We start from the raw sequence: 20,694 nt of genomic DNA, 5'->3' as shown, positions 1-20,694 counted from the left end.
CTAGTCTAACTAGATCATCAATCATTTGTTTTATCCCCCCCTGATGTGTCTACCCTATTACATATCTTTGTGTCATCTGCAAAAAAAAATGCACATGTTCCCTTCAAAATTATTTGCAATGACACCAATAAAAGGTATTAAAAACCACAGGTCCAAGTACAGATCACTGGGATACTCTATTAACCTTTCCCTCCTGTGAATGCACTAAATTTACTACAACTGTTTTCTATGCTGCAACCAAGATCTTATCCATTCAACCATCTTAGAATCCAATCCCAAGCTTTCGAGTTTATTTGCCAGTTTGCTATATGGGACAGTGTCAAAAGCCTTACTAAAATCTAGATAAGCTACATATACAGTCCCCCCTGATCTATTACTTTAGTCACCCAATCAAAAAAAGTCAATAAGATTTGTTTGACATGAGCTCTCCCCAGTAAATCCATGCTGTGTGGGATCCTGTAAATTATTGAATTTGAGATATTGTACAACTCTTTCTTTTAAGAGTGTTTCCATCAAATTCCCCACTACTGATGTAAGTCTCACTGGTCTGTAGTTGCTTGCCTCTTCCTTGCTTCCACTTGTGTGCAGTGGGACTACATTTGCTATTTTCCAGTCCTCTGAAATAACTCCTGTTGCTAGTGACTAGTTGAAACATTAATGGTGCTACAGTCACCCCTTTAAGCTCTTTTAGTATCCTTAGATGTATCCCATCTGGCCCCATTGATTTATCCACTTTCAATTTTGAGAGCTCTGTTAGGACCTTCTCCTCTGTAAATGTATTTGTATCTACCCGATTTTCATGAAAATACTTGTAACTTAACTGTGGCCCCTTCCCTTCTCTTTTTGTAGTGAACACGGAGCAAAAATAATTATTAAAATGATCTGCTATTACCTTGTATCCCTCAACAAGACTCTCAGTCTCTTTCTTTAATCTTATTATCTAGCTCCCCAAATATTTCATTTTGCTCCACCTCAGCATGGCGAGGTCCTTTCGCCACCTGAGGCATAGAAAGTTTTATCCTGTTTATGAACACACTCAGTGGTAAAGTTATCAAGATACGGGTTTTAAAAAGTGGAGATGTTGCCTATAGCAACCAGATTCTAGTTATCATTTATTTAGTACATTCTAAAAATTGGCAGCCAGAATCTGACTGGTTACTATAGGCAATATCTCTACCTTTTCAAATCCGCAGCTTGATACATTTACCCTTCAGTCTCTCTCTGGAATCCCATTACGGCCTTACCAAGTGAAAGGCAATTGGAAGTGGAAGTTACTTCTCAAAATGCTGATTTAACACTGAAAGCAAAGAACTGAACGCTACTACTGGCCACATATGCTACAACCCTGCCACTTCATTACTTAGGCCAGGCTGACAGATCTCTTCTGGTGTCACTGGGTCAAAGATGACCATATAGACAAGTCAATAGTAATCATCTGTGGTCACCTACCAACCATATTTAGCAACATGTCCGAGCGTGAACCCACCAATTATTATCAGCATTGGAACCATTGTGAACCCATAAATGATGAAACTGGGAAAACTGACAAATATCGCAGCATGTGGCCAGCAAAACATCCTCTGTAACTGTCGCTCATCAGTTTAACTTGCTGGCCCCTTTATTTCAATTATTTTTCCAGGAGCATCAGCAATGTGTTAATTGACATTTTCTCAAAATGGGACAATCTTTCTGATTTGTTTAACTACTGGTCCATAAGGCCATTGCTATTTAACTATATCTGCATTTTTTCCCTAACAGAAAAAAATGCACATGCAGAGTTATGTATAAGTGAATTTTGCATTTCCTCCTATAGACTAAAAAGGAGAAAAAAGACAAAACTATAGGTTGTAAATACATGCATACAAATGCAAAAAATAATCCCTCCCCATCAATCTTCCACGGCACCTTTACAATTGCATCAATATTCATAAACATTTAAAATACAAATTCTAGTGCCAAGTACTTTAGAGAAGAGGCGGATATAATGAACCAAAATTTACCATCAGTGCAACCAGTAAATAGGATTTCTTTTGAAGTTTCTGCGATTTTGGAGTCAAACACAGAAGAGTCAGCCAGTAGACTCCTACCCCCAGCAAGTGCCAACATACTGTGGTCATTCATGACTGTACACTGCTTTCAGTAGCCTGTGAAACAAATAGAAATTGCTAGTTTACATGTTCGCATAGTAGAGAACACATTATACCCAACAATACATGCACAGAAAGGATTAGATGACCCACTTAACAGAGGAAGGTGTTTTATTATTTTATTAACAACTTATTAATGATGGAACAACATGAGAATTAATTGTCAGAGGCCTCTCCACCATTTGGAAAACAAGCGCATACATTTGATGCTGATGAAAATTCATCCCTGAGAAATGACAAGTTTATATTTAATAAATGTCTCAAATTTACAAATTCAGAGTTACCAAAGGTTTTTACCCATACTATGCCTACCTTCATACGTCACGACTGAGCCAACCGGTGAGCACCTAACAATTTCCTCTCAGGTATACTTGTATAGTTAGTTGCCTTTGTTTTTTTTATTTCTCTAACTCTGCACATGTGTAACCACAGTATTTGTAATTTTCACTAGTTCACAAAGACAATACTACATAGTCATCCAACCCAGATTTAATCATATAAATGTATGAAATAAAAGGGCATCCCAAACATCAGTATAAACACATTATGGACACTCACCCCAAAACTGTGTCCTCAGTTCCCGTCCGAGACTCAACTCTACATAAGCTTCAAAACTTGAAAGCACATCTTTTACTTGAAATGCCTAATTGAGAATTTGAAGTTAATTTAAATGTATATTTTTCAAAATGTTTACCATACTGAACTGCTCTTTTTAAGACTTATTTTTCTTTAACACACTAATACTAGCTTGATTAAAGGTACAGTATAGCTAAAACCTATTAAAACTCAGAGGTGGTTGCAAGAGTTAGTTCTGTGACTCCCCCCTATGCAACTTCCATGCGGTCTGCTTGCCAATTGGCAGTAGAGGCAGGCTGAATTATGTGTGGAATATATAAAGGAAGTCTTTGCCCAAACTCTGAAGAGAAGTACCTTAAGGCACAATATGAGTAATAATTACCTCTGCATACTCATAGGGTAAATTCAACAAAAAAATTAAACAAAGAGCTAACAAATCAAGAGGTTGTGTGGGCTACTTACACATGAATTTTCAAGACTAACAAGTTACATTACTATGCAGAAATATGTTTCAACCTTTCACCACTGCATGAAAAAACACTGGTATCTGATAAGGGTTTAAATTCCACTATGTTAATGTTCCACAACAAATAGTGTTTTAGTTTTAAATGAGTAGTTATCATACAAGGATTGGCATTTTTTTAACAAGATCTCTACAAAACAAATAGTCTCAAACATCTCTTTTTTTGCCCTTATAAAAATATTTTGACCAAACAAAAGTTCCTTTTTGTTTTTTAATATATTCACTCCTTAAAATCAAATGTGTCAGAGGGTCATCCTTTGAGCTGCATGGAAATAATTATATTTACTGAATTTGTATGATCCATCCAACTAGTGTATAATTGGCATTAAACACTCAATGCAAACAAAAAGAAAAATGTGGACTTTAATACAGGTCACAGAACTTCAATGTGATGTTTTATTCATTCTTACAGTAAGTGGGTACATTTCTTATATTTTTACACTAAACACTAGACAGAAAGATGTGTCACAATATATATTTCAATACTTCTAAATAACAAACAACCTGACTCATTTGCACTGTGGGAGATTATTGTTTTCATAATACACAGGTTTCAATTTGAAATAAAACAAGTTGCTCATATGGGTGATGGCTGGCTATAATGCTTGATACTTTTCTATCACTTGCACAGTATTTGTTTTTAAACACCCACAATCCCCAAAGTATAAAGTACTGAATAAAATGAATATGTATGGTCTTAACCATCACTAGCAATGGCTAAAATAGATAATACTATGTCCAATAGACTGTCTCACTGTGGAGTCAGGTGTGATCTATATGAAAAGTACAACAAGTACATACGGTTCAGGTGACTGACAGGTGTCACACGCTCCTCAGAGAAGAGCTAGACAAAGTGTGACATCTTCTTGTCACAAGCTCTCCCTACACTTTAGGTAACACACACACATTGAGCATGTGAGTCCTCCATGACTAGAGAACTACACCCGGATTTGACACTGCGATGCCCCGGGGCGCCGGGGATTTAACCTGGGCCCGCCTCCCATACCCCCAGACACCGATTACCCAGGCACAGACCAGCCCCTTAGTTTCGGATTATAATTACCAGTCAGCGGGTCCGTAGCACAGGTAGACACTACCAGCACCACACTACGTCGGCCTGTACAGGTGCACCGCGTCACTACAGAGGGCTCACTCGCCTCCTACAGCGGCCATCAACAGTATTCAAAATCTAGAGCCAAAACATAAGGACTCATCTGATTGGCTAACAAGACGCTATATGTCATCATACCTGTCATTGGCTGAGCTATAACGTGATGCTTAATAGGTGTCCTATGATTGGCTGGAACGTTCCATTCTGGTCTCATGGGATAACGTCATTTAGATTCTGATTGGTCCGTTATCAGTTTGAACGATTGGATGATAACGGATAGTGGAAAATACTATGAAGTCTCAGGAAAGGCCACAGACTGTCTGGTGACGTAAAAATAACCTGGTTTCTGATTGGCTGATAATGTTTACCTTAGCCTGCTGCATGGTTTAACTGCTGGCAGCCCTGCACAGGCGGGTGGGATGTTGCTGGAGTTGAGCTTTGTGCTGGGTTAGACGTTAGGCTGTAGAAATAAAGGCAGTCATTGTGATAATCTATTCACAGTTCTATGCTATATACACAATACATCAACATGGTGTTTTTACACTGTGACTAGGAGGAGATGTGTCCCCACAGCGCTTTGGGAAATAACTGCTTGAAAATATTCACTTTGTGGCAATTTTTACACTGTACAATCTTTTAGTGGTAATAGAGTAAAGATCTTTAGCATAGCTCCTGTACGGCACTAATGACAGTACAGCGCTCACGATGGGCGATGAGAAATACCTGTGCATGTCTAATATGGGTGTGATGTACCCAGCATATGAAATAAATGAAAAAATGTTATTTCAAAGACCTATAAACAGTATTCAATACATAGCTTATTCTACTAGCCAGCATACAATGCAGAGAACATTCTAGCAACATATACAATACAGAGAATTCTAGTGACAGATATATTATGCATAGAGCATTCATATGACTGCTATAGAAAACAGTGCATACTGATGACCACTATACAATTTTAACCCTATTTTGAACTCAATTATACAATACAGATGTTTAATCTATGGTAACTTTATAATGCAGTCCCTCAAATTTATGTTTGCTTTACAAAGCAGCCTCTACTGTACATATGAATTTGAACTGTACATATGTGGTCATAATAAAGTGCAGACTCCAAATCTGTGGTGGCTATACAATGCAGACTCCAGATTTCTGAAGGCAATCCAATGCAGACTTCATCTCTGGTAGTCGTATGATGCAGATTCTCCAAGTATATCCTATATATCCCGGTTGGTTTGCCTAGTGGTGGTTGCATGAAAGTGGGGAGGGACCCCACGCAAATGTTTCCCCAATTTTCACGCAACCAGCAGTAGGCTGGCAGCACTAGGGTTAATAGTGCTCAGAGGGGGGGACCCCACTCATTTTTTTTTTACAAGGCATTATTCAAATTTGCAATGGAGTCAGGCGCAGGGTTCTGCTCCTGTTTGTGTTTTGGGGGGACCATTGTTAATTTCAGGGCCATTAGTGTTGTCCTTTCAAGGGTCAACATTTTCCCTGTAGGGGAGGTTACTAATTAGAATCTATACTGCATTTTAAGAAATGTTAAACTAGAGTGACACTATACTTTTATGGGAATGAGGTGGTACCACATATAATTTTTCAACCACTTTCCAATGGGGGCCAATTTGAAATGATTAGATTGTAAAACTATAACCACCTGCATTTAATCAGCAAGCTTACAACAATAATCAACCATTCTATGCAGGCTGGTGAGGACTACAAAAAGAGGAAAATTTACCAGTCATATGAGGGTTGTAGAAAATGGAGGTTATGGTAAATTGGCTGTTAGATGTTGTTGAGGCAAATGAGTAAATGGAGGCTGAACGTAGAGGGATAGAGGAACCTCAGCAGCAAGAGGCCTACGAGGAGTAGGTTGTGCATGCCACGTGCTTTTAGGGCACACTTGCATTGGGAGTCAGAACAGGACATGATCCAGATGTTTAGGCTCAACATCCTGCAGCTCTATGAACAGGTTAAAATAGATTTAGAGCCATTAACCTGTCACACACAGGCCTTAACAGGGATGCAGAAATTTTCTTCTGCACTACATTTTTTGGCTACAGGATCATTTCACTCGGTAGTAGGGCTCACCCAGGCAACATTTTCTAGACACTTTAATGTTGTGCTCTAAACAAGATTGTGCAAACCTACATCTGTTTCCCCCAAGAGAATTGTGATTGGCATAAATTGAAGGTAGCTTTCTATAGGCTCTCAGGCTCTCCTAATGTCCTGGGAGCTATAGACTGCACACACATTGGGCTGAGACCACCTCGTGCAAGGGCACAGGTGTATACTAACAGACACCATGCATACTCGATGAGTGTGGTTGCAGGCTTTCCTGGTTCTTGCCATGATACCTATATCCTGCGCCAGTCATCCCTCTATCAAAATTTTGAGCATGGTGAAATGTCTGAAGGATGGCTACTGGGTATACATTTATAAGGGGGGTTGCAGTTTTGATGTGATGTTTTAATCAACTAAAATTATTTATGTTTCTGTTGAATCCACATACTCCTGCCGAACATAGATATAATGAGTCGCACACAGCCACTAGAGGGGCGATAGAACGTACGTTTGGCCTATTAAAGATCAGATTCAGGTGCCTAGATACTTCTGGTGGTGTGCTGCTCTATGCCCCAGGTAAGGTGGCAGATATTGTGTTGGTGTGCTGTCTGCTGCATAATTTGGCTCTAAATCAAAATTTACCAGTAACACCTGTAGTAGAGAGTAACGAAGCAGGAGAGCTCAATCCATCAGCTGATGTGGATAATACGGGGGGGGGGGGGGGCAGGTGAGAGCAATGATAATCCAGAGTTATTTTGTAGGTGAGGATGGTTTTTAATTAACTCTATTTTTGTGATTTAGCAATAACTAATAATAGATAAATAAAGCAATAACTAAGCAATACATTTTTTTTCTATTTTCTTATAGAATAAACTTTCACGTCATCACCACAGAATATGAAGACAAATCAGCTAACATCATTTCAAAGGTATGCGCATGTGTTTTGAAATACCCATTAATTGTAAGATGAAAATACTATTCAAAGTTGTACCATTTTGCACATGTAAACATATTAAGAACAAAGACCATTGCAATTACCAGTGTCAACAGATTTAGTGGTTTATTTGTAAAGAAAATGAAACTATACACATATGGCACTGTCTGTGACTTGTATGCGTTTCATAGCAAAAAATATGCTCTTTTCAGACATATTTAACAAAAAAAACATAACATTATTTATTTATGTATTCTTCCCTGCAGGCTCTGGAGACTTTGTCCGGCTGCTGGATGGACGTCTCCCACCCCTGATCCACCCACTGGACCATACAGGAGTAACGGGTAAGGAAGGGCTTGGGGTAGTGTTCTGGCTACTAGCAGCTGAGGTTGTGGGCACTGGGAGCTGTGTCCTTATTTGTCCCAAAACTGCAAATAAATTAGACGACAGTTACCGCATTGCCCCTATCTGGCTATTTATAGCAGTGTGTATGTGTACCAATTAACTGTCTATGCGGTCCATCGTGGTACATAAACGGCTTTGCTGATCCTGCATATGCTGTAAAACGTGAAAGCCTTTTGTCAGCTGCCTTTGTATTCCCCGCAATGAGTTTTGATGAAATTCCACTAAATTTGACTGGACATTGCTGAACTGGCGGATAGACTCTGCCAATGTGGGGGCAGTTTGCGGTTCAGGTTGGCTCTGTGGGGGATGTTGTGGAGTGTCTGTTGGTGCCAATTCAGGCTGCAGCTGGACTTCAAGGGAAATGTGGCCCAGTTTCTATGAATATGTATTCCTCACTGAAGTCTGCAGCGTCTACATTTTCTGTTGCTCCAATACTGACACTTGTATCTTTTGCTTGAGATGTTCCTTAACCCCCCCAAAAAACAAAACATTAATAACCATTCTCTGTACACTAGCAGATACTGTTCATTAACATTACAGGCAAATAATTAACAGCATGTTTTTTTCCCAAAATACAACATAGGAGGATTTAACTGCTACAAACTCCTCCTCATGTGTTTCAATTGCTGCTGGCGTTGCTGCTGGTGCTGCACTTGACTGCTGTGCGGAGACACATGGGAAATGTTACATAAAATTGCTGCTTTGTGTACAATTAAGAATCACCCTTGATATTAAAAAAAACATTGAAAACTGTTCTGACTTCTGTGTGAAATTTTAAAAAAAAGCTCTTTAACAGGCTGTAGGATAACTGTTTAAACATAACATTTAAAATGTTATTTAGGCCCCCATGTGTCGGTCTTAGTACAATAGTCTACTATTATTTGTATTTGTATCCTCACTATTTACGCTCTGTATAGTCCACTACAAAGGAGACACTAGGACTCCTTGGATAATATGTTAATTTCAAGTTTTGATTGTTTTTCTTGTTCACCAACCCCAGTTGACCCCCACTACAGTACATTTATCTCAAAGGATGGGAATGGCTTGGTCCCTCTCCTTTCTTTAGGGCGGTATTTGTTTTATACTACTTTATGCAAGTGCTTTTCTCTATGTCTTTCTCTTTCTCTCCTACTTTCATCTTTTCCCTCTCCTCTCCTCCTCACATCCCCCCACTGGCTCCATGGATATAACTCGTCTATGGTTTAACTCTGTAGCTTCCTCCATAGCATCTCCTGTTGATGGCCTGCCCTCATGACGGATAACCTTAAAGTGGTCTCGGTCAACACCAAGGGATTGAACCTACCAGAGAAACGTTCACGCGCCTTGTGTGAGTTTCATAAATAAGGTGCAGATGTTGTTTTTGTACAGCAGACGCATTTTAAACAAGGAGCTTCCCCGGTTTTTCAAGACCGTTACTACCCTAGTACTTTAGCAACAGCAGCACAGGTAAAACTCTTGGGGTGGCAACACTATTTTCCAAATAACGTCCCTTTACTGTCTTACAGAGGATTAGACTTGTAGAGGGGAGAGCCCTCATGGTTAAATGTAAATTGTATGACACCACTTATACTTTTGTCAATCTATATGCTCCGAACCAGGGTCAGCTGCTTGTAAATGGTCTTGGAGAAGGTGGCTATGCTGACAAAGGGTGTGTTGGTGGTGGGTCATTGCATTCTGAACTCGACACATCCAACAGGGCTCCCAGGTACTGATGATCTCTCCGCAGGAAAGTAAGGCACACCCTACATGACTCCCGGCTGGTCGACACATGGAGATTACAACACCCTTCAGAGAGAGATGATACCTTTTTCTCCCACCCACATGGAGTTTACTCTCGTATTGACTACTTGTTCCTCTCCCATAGACATCTCCCACGGATTCACTCCACTTCCATAGGTCTGCTGACTTGGACAGACCACACTCCTATTTCCCTGTCTTTACATTTAGCACAACCTAAGACTAGGAGTTATTCGTGGAGACTCAATGAGCTCCTACTACAAGACCCAACTGCAAGACCCAAACTGAACAGGCCCTTGACGATTATATCAAATTTAATAATACCTTGTATTGGAGCCACATAAATGTGTCCTCCATGGCAAAATAATACAGCTGGGCTCATTTATGAAGAAACAAAAGGAAGTACTTAAAACGCAGCTTCTTCAAAAAATCACTGAATTAGAATCCAGCCACAAAGCCACCTTATCCCCTGAGGTATTAGTGAAATTGACGGAATCTAAATGTTACGGCTTACGCCCCAGGCATCAGCTCCTAGAACCTCTTCAGAAGGTCTTCGCCTATAGGAACCGCTTTTCCCGTAGAGCTTTATGCGCGCACAGGTACTCTGATGCCCCCAGGTCTTGTACTCTAGTAGTAGGAGCTGATACCTGAGAACGTAGCACTGGTGTAATACAGAGGTGGAGTGAAAGTCCCGGCAAGGAGTATATGTAGCCGGCAATGACAGCGTGTAGGTCCAGGCCAGAGGTCTAAACGTCCCAGGAAAAGTAGCAGGGTCGGGGTCACAGGCAAATATGAAGTCAGAATCCAGGCAAGAGGTCAAGGGTCACAGGCAATCCACAAAGTCAATATCCAGGCAAGGGTCAGCAACGGTAATTCAACAAAGAATAGCAGGCGTTGAGACATAACACAACAGGGTAGTGTGCATAAAGCAGGGACTATAACCGGCAGGTAGGGCTTGTCCCTTCCTGCCCTATAAACCGACAGAGCCCAATGAGAGCTGTCCTGCATAGCAGGAGAAACTTAGCCCAGCTGGGCTATAACTAATTTAATTGTGCGCATGCGCCCAGCTGCTCTAGATGCCGGGACACGGCGCTAATTGCTGAGAGCATCCAGATTGTTGCCTAGGCAACGGCTGGGACCAGGAGGAAATGACGTCCCGGTCGTCATGACGACAGCCGGGAAACAGAGCCTGCAGAGGAAGTGAGTCGCGGCGGTGCCTGGAGCCGCCGCGGCTCGTAACACTAAGACAGCTTTGAACAAACTCCTTTATGAAAGAATAAAATTGGACTTCCAAAAATTACGTAACTTTGGGGCAACAAACCTGGGTCCGTGCTGGTGAGGGCTCTACGTTCCCAAAGAGCTAAAACTTTCATAGTTATGGTTAAAAATGATAAGGGTAAAGAATGTCAGCTTATTACTGACATCACGGCGGTCTTTCAGTCTTTTTATTCCCGACTCTACAATATCTCAGGCAAGGTCCCCTGGACAGAGTTACCTGATGGGAGTCCCCCAATTTTATTTAAGAGAGATTGGTTTCCCCTCTCTCTCGAAAAAAGATGTAGCCTTGCTGGAAGAACCCTTCACCCGCGGTAAATTAGCAGGTGCAATCAAATCAACCCCCTCGGTCAAAAGCCCTGGCCCAGATGTTTGTTCAGTCTCTTATTACATGGCTTTTAAGCTCATTCCTTTGATGGTACCGGCCTTCAACGCTGTGTTGAAGGATACCTTTCTCTACACGTAATCCTTAGAAGCTCATGTAACAGTGATACCTAAAGACTGCAATGACCCGACAAAGTACCCGAGTTAGAGGCTGATGTCCTTACTCAATGTGGACATTAAACTACATGCTAAGCTCATTGCTAGCCGGCTGAAAATTCTACTTCCGGGAATAATCCACTCGGACCAAGTCCAAGAGGCTAGGGATAATATGACTAAAGTTATCAATCTAGTTCACTCGGCACTGTGTTTGAATACTCCAGCCATGTTGTTATCCACAGATGCCGAAAAGGCCTTCGACCGCACTGATTGGTCATTCCTGATGTGTATACTCTCCCATATGGGTTTAGGTCTGTTGGGTCTACACCGGAGTTTGGCCCTTTACCCCACTCCCACAGTCTGAATAAAAATCAACGGGTCGCTCTCGGATCCAGTCTTGATCGGTAATAGTACCAAACAGGGTTGTCCACTCTCCCCACCCATTTTCATGCTCTGTATGGAAGCCCCGGCCAGGTCCATAAGAGCCAATCCTGACATTTCGGGTGTGCAAGTGGGAAAGGTGGACTATAAACTAGCGCTTTTCACAGACTAGCTCCTCGCCGTGGTAACCAACCCAGTAATATCAATTTCCAATTTGGTTAAAGAGTTTCTACGTTTCAGTTCCCTATCAAATTTCAAAATTAACTATTCAAAATCGGTGGCCCTTAATTTATCCTTGCCTTCTCCCGTGGTTGAGGGACTCCAGCAGGCGTTTTCATTCCAATTGCGCCCTGCCCACATTAAATATTTGGGCGTGTTCATCTCTATTTGTCATAAACAATATGAATCCATGGATTCATCCTGACATGTGGTGAAACAAAACATTTGCAGCTGTAATAATGTGAACACTCAACCATTAATTACTTGGTGTGCTTGGTTTACCTACCCAAACTTAACACATTGATTTATATCACATATATTATAGGTAGTTGGTAATTACAGGCACTGTGCTAGTTTCTGGCTAGAAGCAGTTGGTATTTGCAGGTACTACAGTATTTCCTTTCTCTGGGCAGTTGGTGATTAAAGTCACTGTGCTGCTTCCTGGCTCCAAACAATTGGTAATTGCAGGTAGAGCACTAGATACTGGCTTTACACAGTTGGTGATCACATGCACTAGGCTAGTTTCATTAAGATATACCATCCAAAACTATATCTCTTACCATTCGACCACCTTTCCTACTGTACTATTTTCACTAATACTATGCCGTTACCTATCCCCTCCATAAATATGCAGAATGTTGCTGTCAGGTGCCGTCCCTTCTTACCTTCTCTGCCGCAGGAACAGACGTCTTCCTCTCTTGATGCTTGCAGTGCATGCCCATTGCCTAAACAACCGGGCACAACCTTTGGGGGGGGGGTCCTGTCAGCAGGACTGCACATAAGCCGTGCTCTAAGGGTTTTCCTATTGGCGATAAGCTGTCAGGTAACACCACTGACTGCTAGAATGCGTATTGGACTATCTAAATAAGGCAGACTCTTGCACCCACATCTTCAGTTGGGTTCCAGTGTGCTATTGTTCCGGTTCCTTCCTAGTTCAATTAATCCTTGACATCCTTGTTCTGACTTCTGCATATTCCTGACTACTCTTCTGCCTCACATTATGGTTCTGTTCAGATCTCCAGTTCTTAAGTCGGCTACCCAAACTACTCTCTCTTGTGTCGACTACCCAGGCTACACTCTACTTGTATTGCAGCTGCCCCACTAGCAACTGGCATAGAGTGTCAAAAGACAAAGCATTTCAGGTTAGCCAGCCAATCTTAAAACAAAATTCTCTATTTTACAGCCAGTCAGTGTAAAGAGCAAAATATAGGTATAGTGAGCAAAATTGTGTTGGCTGTTTAGAAACTCTGCATCTTCAGTTGGTGTAACTCTTTTCTGGAAGAATTGTGCAGAGGACACTACATTCAATCTACTTTGAAGATACCAAATCATTAATTTTGGCATATCCTCAGCTGGAATTAGTGTTTGATTCTAATGATATTCATAAGAAAGCCTATTTAATGACTGACATCTGAAGACCCACATAAATCAGCATCCAATACTACATCCCGGATGCTTCCATGGACTGAGATCTAGACATTTATATGTCCAAGTTATTGACCCACAGTCTGCTCCTTCTGACATTTTTATTAAACTCTTTATTTATACATACCAACAGATTAAGGTAAGTACAGGAGAAACTATAATTCCAGAGGATCCATATTATTAAATAGAGCCAGGTGGGTTCCACGTGTCTAACAGGGGTTGGAACCAGATGCCTTTCCTGGTTGCTTGTTCCCACCCATCTTGGAGACAGGAAGTGAACATCAACTAAGGCCCTTTCCACGTCACACAATCATGGAAGGGGTTAAAACAAGGAGGCTCTGTTTATTAAGCCAAACCTCCTCATCAACTGGATGAAGTGGCTATTGTTCTCTCCTGGACTTCACCAACCTTTGTACCAACTCACCAGGGGGTAAACTAATATGGTGCTACTCTCCATCCACTCCCACATCCAGACCCTAAGACTACTCTGGCCAATTACCTACTATGTGAACATGAGAAAATTTGCTGGGTGAAATCCCATTTTAGAATTTTTTAAAGAAGTCTGCAAGGGATTCAGAGGTTTTTCCGGGGATTGGAAAGAGCTTGGTGTTGGAGTTCTGTCTCTACCAGTTCAATTGCTAAATCTTGCTCCAGATTCTGTGTCTCATGTGCAAGTTGTGCCATGTACAAGTTGTGCTTGACATTTTCTTCCAGTGATCCTGTACTCCTTTAGGAGAAGCTCGAGGATCTGTCTACCTGGTGAATCTACTGGAATAGGTGGACCAGGATTTAAATCCCTACCAGATTGGTAGAGAGCATATTGACTGAACAGCTAGGACCCTCAAAATTGGAAGCAGGAATAGCAACTTGGCAATTTGGCCAGCCTTGGTTGCCCAGATAACTGCCTCCACTAGTCCATCATACATATAGCTTGGCTGGAGAAATGATACACTCCCAAAATACTGGTATATTCTCAATGTGGTTGCCTCGAAATCTGCATCAGAATCACTTTTATAACTACATCTCGACCTGGGAATATAACAGCTTATCCGGGTAAGTGATTTCCCTATATCTCATAGTGGCTGATGGACTCCGGGTAGCTGTGGGGGGTTTCTGGGAACTGATGATTGCTCTGGCTGTTATTTGATTATATTCCTGTGCGTAATTGCTCTTGTTTTACAATTTATATATCCTTGTGTAATAAAGATATTGATTTATCTTACATGTCTCCTTTCCTGTGTGATCCATAAACCCTAAGGTGCCAAGGCTACTCTGTGAGCTTGCAATCTAATGCCCTGGGAGCCTGACTGACCTTAAGCCTGAACTGGGCTATTAAGGGACAATCCTACCACATATGCTTAAATGACCCAGTGTTCCCACAATTTCTTCAGCAAAGTTTAGACGTCTGGGGAAATATTTGTGTGGCTTAGATGGTACAATATAGCATCTGGTATATATCTTAGAAGCATTTTCCTTTAGAGCTACATTGTTTTAAGCTTTTGGCTACTCTATGTCTAATGTGTTCCCATGTCATGTGATGTTTAGGTCTCTTTCCCATCTAGATTTATGAGGCTCAGGACAGCAAAGTATTGAGTTGCAGTGGACTGAGATCAAGTATTTGCAGTTTACTTTATAAATACAAATAATCTCAGTTAACTGTCTTAATTTGGGTGATTTTATCCGCATTTGAAGTTTTCAATTTGGATATATTTCAAGGTGTTTTTTTGCGCAAATCCAACCTCCAGCAATTTTTGTTGGCTCCCTCTGTCCACCAACCACTTTATTACCTGGGTGTCAATTAGCTACCACTACTCCTGTCAGGTTAATCCGAGTCCTATGGTTGAAACAGAATCCGAGTCCTATGGTTGAAACAGAATCCGAGTCCTATGGTTGAAACAGAATCCGAGTCCTATGGTTGAAACAGTATCAGACCAGTGGTATCATTTAGGAAAGCAAAGAAGTAGTCTGCGTACAGGTCAAATTTGGTACAGAGTTCAACAGTAATAGGAGAGAGACAGATGGGTAGCTGTTCACAGTCCAAGTTTGGTACTTGGCTCAGCAAACATTATTAAAGCAAAATGCAACTGAATAACAGCAACAAGAAGCGAGATTAGAGGCACAATAATCTGCAAATAGTGCACAGGCCAGGTTTATATAGGATGTCAGTATGGCTGGACTAAAAATGCTGCTAAATGGAGCTACAGCTCTAGGCCGCCTCTCAAAAATATAACCATGGGCAGTGCATTTGTCTGTTTCATTTTATTTAGCTCTGTTGAATGGTTCTAGCCAGACCTGGGAGAACTTCTCTATCATTAGTGCCAACTGGTATTTATAGTTATGTTGACAAGCAGTCATAATGCATGGTGGCTTCACCAGCCCGCTGTGCTTGTGTTCAGAGTGCAGCTCCTCCTGCATGATAATGTGATGTCACACACAATGCAGCTGCATGCTCAACACAGTAAGCCTGCCACTCATTTCATCTCCATCAATGATCATCAATGGCCTGTATGTAAAATAATATTAAATTAATAGTCTCTCAAACCATGAGAGAATTGCTGTATTTCACCTTCCTATGTATAATGTTCTGATGGGACTCCTAGTTAGAACACGGTCTATACTGTGAAAGCATTAGAGCTATTTTAAATTATTTGTGCCATGTAGGGTGCATTCCCTGCAAATCACAAATGGAGCTGGACTGAACCGTCATGTTACATGCTTAAGATGAACTGAAATGCTGCTTTCTGCAAATATGCATTGTACATGCATGATACCTTATTATTTTACTTACCTCCAAATGTCTATTATAATTCATACTAAAAAGGAAAAAGGGGGTACACTCTAAATAATAATCTCATTTATTAATACAAAAACAGACAACAAATAAAAAGCAGGAAATTTAGAGTAACATAAATTTTTGGAATTTGTTTGAACTCTTCAATAGTTCTTGATCAATAGGAGTAACTATCATAGTCCAAATTGATATTATATATACATACTAATGAAGTTACATATAGGAGGGTATTTATTGTAAGATACTCAGCCCTGTACTACTGGGATTCCCGATCAATCACTGATGAAATGTGTAATTAAAAGGGACTTGAGTATTTGAACCATTCTATATGATTAATATTGCCCCATAGGATGTCTGAGTAGAATTAAATAATCAGGTCTTCTGTATAAATTAAAATAGGATGTAATGATGCAGTAATACGGAAAAGGGAAACTCACATATGGTTTAATAAAATATTGACTTTTTTCTGTTTTCACAATCACTATATTTTAACTTGTGTTTCTGTCAATATTTCACTGTGAAATTTGAGAGGGGGAATAAAGAATTATAATAAATTGTGTAAGTTTTAATATTAATAACATTTGAGCTACATACAAACAACAAGTGATTAGGAATCAGCGTGTACTACAAATCATCTTTAAAATGGAAAGCCTATTTTAAATTTTACCAATGGACCAAAAGCTATGCTTGAGAACGAAATATTAACAGAGGGCTGGGGTGATGGGCAACACCTACCACTCAGGGACTTCCATAGAGAAGACTCACACCAAAAAGGTACATCGACTATTGGTCCTAAACAGCAAGAGTTGTCCAAAGATACACAACCCTTCTGAAGCCACGATGTTTGTCTCATATCTGTCTTTGTCAGAGTAAGATTGCTGAACAGTTTGGGGCACTTGAAAGTTCTCCCAACTGTGTTAAAGATTTGCATAGCAAAAACATATGTGTTGCAATGTCTCCAGGTTGTGGACATGATGTGGCTAATTTGGACACAGCTCTGATAACTTGTTATTTAGACCAAACAATCTGCCCATGTATAAAAAGATTTAATCTCTTCATAGTAAATAATAATAATTTGAATAGAGAGAGTAAGCTCCACATTTTGTGACATCATTGATTTATCATAAAGCAGCAATCCCATGAAAAAAATCAGGTGTGTTTTTAACATAAATTACTGTGGTAAACTATAAGAAGTGTTTTGGTATTTACCATTGTTTTTTTTCTTCCGACTGCTATTAATGATTTATGATTCTGGACTACCATAGCAACTACAGTCATATGCCAAATGATGTAATGAGCTGATTGGCTATGGAGATTGTTTTCTTATTTAAGAACTTGCAACATACACTTTGTGCAACAATCTGACAATGTTTGAATACTTGAGTTTTAAAGGGAATCCATGTCTCATTAGAAAAGAAACATTAAAGAGTCCATTACTGTCCATATAAAAGAACTGAAAAATATGTTGTTGTTTTTTTTGTGAAATTCAACTATAATAGACCTAACAGATGAACTGACACTTTAGCTGTATGCAAAGTCTTTTTTTTATTGTTTTCAAATAAGCATTGCCCAAGCGATTGTATTGTGTTTCTAACGCACAAAGTGATTTATTTTAGCAGATGCAAAGTTTAACAGTTAAACACATGATTATATTATGATACAGTACAGTACAGCCAATACCAAAAGATACATACATACCGCTGCGCTAACCACGGGCATCAGTGAACAGTAATTCATCCTTGAATACTGTGTTCAGTGTAGACTGAGGCTGGTGGGGGTGCAGCTATGATTATATATACAGTCAGTGTTACAAAGTGAACAATAGAGATGACGTGGCTTGCTTCTATAGGTCCATACATCAGATGGGTCCAGGGTAAACAGGTCATAGGCTGGTTCAATCTAAGGAATCCAAAGGTGGGGGTCATCTCTCCAGGGGATAAGCTCTGTTCTTCCCGCCTGAATCTCCAGTTACAATTGGTCTATTAGCATTTTATGGTCAGTATCATATTAAAGGTTTATTCCCTAACATCAATAACTAGAGTATGCAATGTGCGATCTCTTCGCAGAATGCACCGGACAGCTGCTGATGTAAAGGGGATTAATATGATATCAGACATGACACATTTCCTTTAACCTGAGCCTTAAATAACACTGAAGTGTACATTTAATCATATTATATAAACGAATAATAAACTAACTACTATCTGCTCATAAATTACAGTGTAACGGAACCAATATGAATATGAATTACATAAATAACTAAATGTTGTAATGTGTGTACGTGCGTATTTTACCGTGCGATCGCAATATGCCACGTGTAGCGTGGCATACTGAATGCAATCGACCAATAAAACAATATCAACCAATATACTTTCGTTCATCCAATTATACGACTTCGACAGTTTCACCCTTTGATAGTATAATAAACTATCACCTTAAAGATGTTATGCAGGATCTCAGTACCACGTTTCATTGCTATGTAATGCAAGTCTCCCTTGGTGTATGAAAACAAGTTATCATAAGAGAGAGTCTCAATCCTCAAAACGATTTCTTCTTTTACTATAGACCGTACATCTCTGGAGCTTGGAGATAACCTTTTGTATGCCCTTCAAGGGTGCCCTAAAACACTTAATACGTTATTTGGAAAGGTACAAAGTACAATAGAACATGTATCAGCTATAAAGAATACTCTACTACAGTTCTTCAAGTTTAACAGGTTCATCTGTCCAACGCATGTCTTTAAGCTCAGAATACATTTAAACACTTCATGTTCATCAATAGCATCATCCTATGTCTATCAATAATGCCATATACAATCTCCTTCAGCTTGCGTTAATATACACACTTCTAATAATGTCATCAGTTCTTTTCATCAACACTTGTGGGTGGGCTATTGTCTGTTCGTTCTTCCCAGTCTCCCAATACTCAGGTTTCTTTGTACGTAAAACAGTGATCGGCTTGCAAACTATTGGGAGACTCCAGACTAAAGGACCTAGGTGTTGTACTCTTCCCCTAGTGACCTCCCACCCATAATTCGGGTACCTCAAGAATATTTAGTGGAAAGAGAACTAATCCTACTTGATATAATCACTGAGGCACATGAGAGCACGCCCAGCACTTTGTTTGGTCTAAAACCTTACCCTCCCAAGAATGATAATCATTCTCAAGGATGCCTGCTCAAGTCCGAATATTACTGGACTGGCATCGCTGGGTGTACCTCTTTTTTTTTTTTATTATGGGGTCAACGTACTTACGGACGTAATGCTACTCAGATAATAGCCCCTCGCACTTTCTCCAAGCTTTCCAAATTTTCCTTTACCCCTGAATTGAATAGAGTAATTGGCTGGACCGATTATGCTACTAACTTCTCCTTCATTCCCAATACCTCATTATCATTACCTGAACCAGTCTCTGTCACCTGCCAATAATTAAAAGAATTGACCGTCCTGAGAAGAGAATGAAATGAAAGAAACACAGAACAGGAAAAACTACAACTTCATGCTGGACAACTGTCTTAGCCTTTGGCTCAGGTGCTACTAATTGCATTCGAGGCCTTCCAGAACAGAATTATGAGTGCCCTTGGACCCTTCTCTGAGTGTTGGCTCCTCTGCAGTGAGTGGAATAGGTACCAGTGTGTCTCTGCTACCCTTGAAGCCGTGATGCTGGTAGCCTACACCTGGTACCTGTCTGTCAAATAACCTGAGCCTAAGAAATTACTGTTCCACAACTTACTCTCCAGATCCAACATCCTGACAGTTAGTGTGACTTTTCAGAAAACAGTGTTTTGGACGTTCTCGGTTGCTGTCTCACTATTTACCTTCTCTCAAGGTCTATGCTAGCCTCTCCGTTACAATCTCATCTCACGAGGGGTCAAGAACATTTCAAAAACTGACAGGTTAAGAGTCTGCCCAGGAGTGATCTTTGGTAGCGGGGAAGGACTAGTGGCCAAAGCTATCAGTCACTTCAATTAAGTTCCAACTCTTATTCTATTCAATTTCTTCTACCTAGTACCGTTACTTTATGTTCACACTGGTTTGTGGCTAATTGAAAGTATGTGATTTGTTACCACTACTCATACATTATACATCTATTATCAATAACATGAATACCCCTATCACCTATTATAACTCTAGGGCTATCGCATTGAATAACAAAAGCTTTGAGTATGACACAGTAATACATTAGACACATTTCAATACACCTTTACCCAGACATATTTCATTAGTACACCAGTGTATACTTGAGAATCCTGCATGGTGGTAATTGGATGACGTGGATTTGTTTTACCTGGAGAAAACCCTATCTGCAGGAGGGATATGGGATGGCTCTATTGGTATCATTTTCCTGACATTCTCTTAATCAAGATAGGACGTTGCCGTCCTACTAGCTTGAGAAGAAATGTCTGGTGCACCCCAATATACTCTTACCAGCTTGCACATACTCTCTGTACCCAGCTGAGCCAGACCATGTGCTGCCTCCGCTGGGTCTGGAAGATACACTCTGGGAGCTACTGGTCTACCTTGTTCATCTCTCCAGAGTCCACCAGACTCCTCACCACATCTCTTCACCTTCCAGACAGTTATTTCTTCAGGTAACACAAATCTTCATATATTAACCAATATG

At 40.3% G+C, this 20,694-nt stretch overlaps 1 protein-coding gene and 1 long non-coding RNA gene across 11 annotated transcripts in view; one reads left to right on the top strand and one right to left on the bottom strand.

Annotated features, from left to right (window-relative positions):
* ECT2 (epithelial cell transforming 2) overlaps nt 1-4,455 on the bottom strand; it is a 69,528-nt gene extending 65,073 nt beyond the window's left edge. For 8 of the 9 annotated variants that reach the window (XM_075202147.1, XM_075202148.1, XM_075202150.1 and 5 more), the window contains exons 1-3: nt 4,310-4,455; nt 2,706-2,790; nt 2,001-2,144 (exon numbers count right to left, since the gene is read on the bottom strand). In XM_075202147.1, the coding sequence (XP_075058248.1) occupies nt 2,001-2,121 (121 nt within the window). In that variant the 5' untranslated portion in view covers nt 2,122-2,144; nt 2,706-2,790; nt 4,310-4,455. The remainder of the gene's footprint in view (nt 1-2,000; nt 2,145-2,705; nt 2,791-4,309) is intronic. The other variant, XM_075202142.1, reaches the window with a different exon arrangement.
* Nucleotides 4,456-4,618: 163 nt separating this feature from the next.
* Nucleotides 4,619-8,482, top strand: LOC142142739 (uncharacterized). Of its 2 annotated transcripts, none has more exons than XR_012689303.1 (4): nt 4,619-4,680; nt 7,292-7,352; nt 7,625-7,702; nt 8,347-8,482. It is a non-coding gene; the product is annotated as an uncharacterized LOC142142739 (long non-coding RNA). The 2 variants fall into 2 exon arrangements; XR_012689304.1 differs by having other exon boundaries at nt 4,639-4,685.
* Nucleotides 8,483-20,694: the final 12,212 nt, after the last annotated feature.

Source organism: Mixophyes fleayi, chromosome 3 (assembly GCF_038048845.1).
Source record: "Mixophyes fleayi isolate aMixFle1 chromosome 3, aMixFle1.hap1, whole genome shotgun sequence".
Taxonomy (NCBI): domain Eukaryota; kingdom Metazoa; phylum Chordata; class Amphibia; order Anura; family Limnodynastidae; genus Mixophyes; species Mixophyes fleayi.
This window is presented reverse-complemented; position numbering and strand designations above follow the sequence as displayed.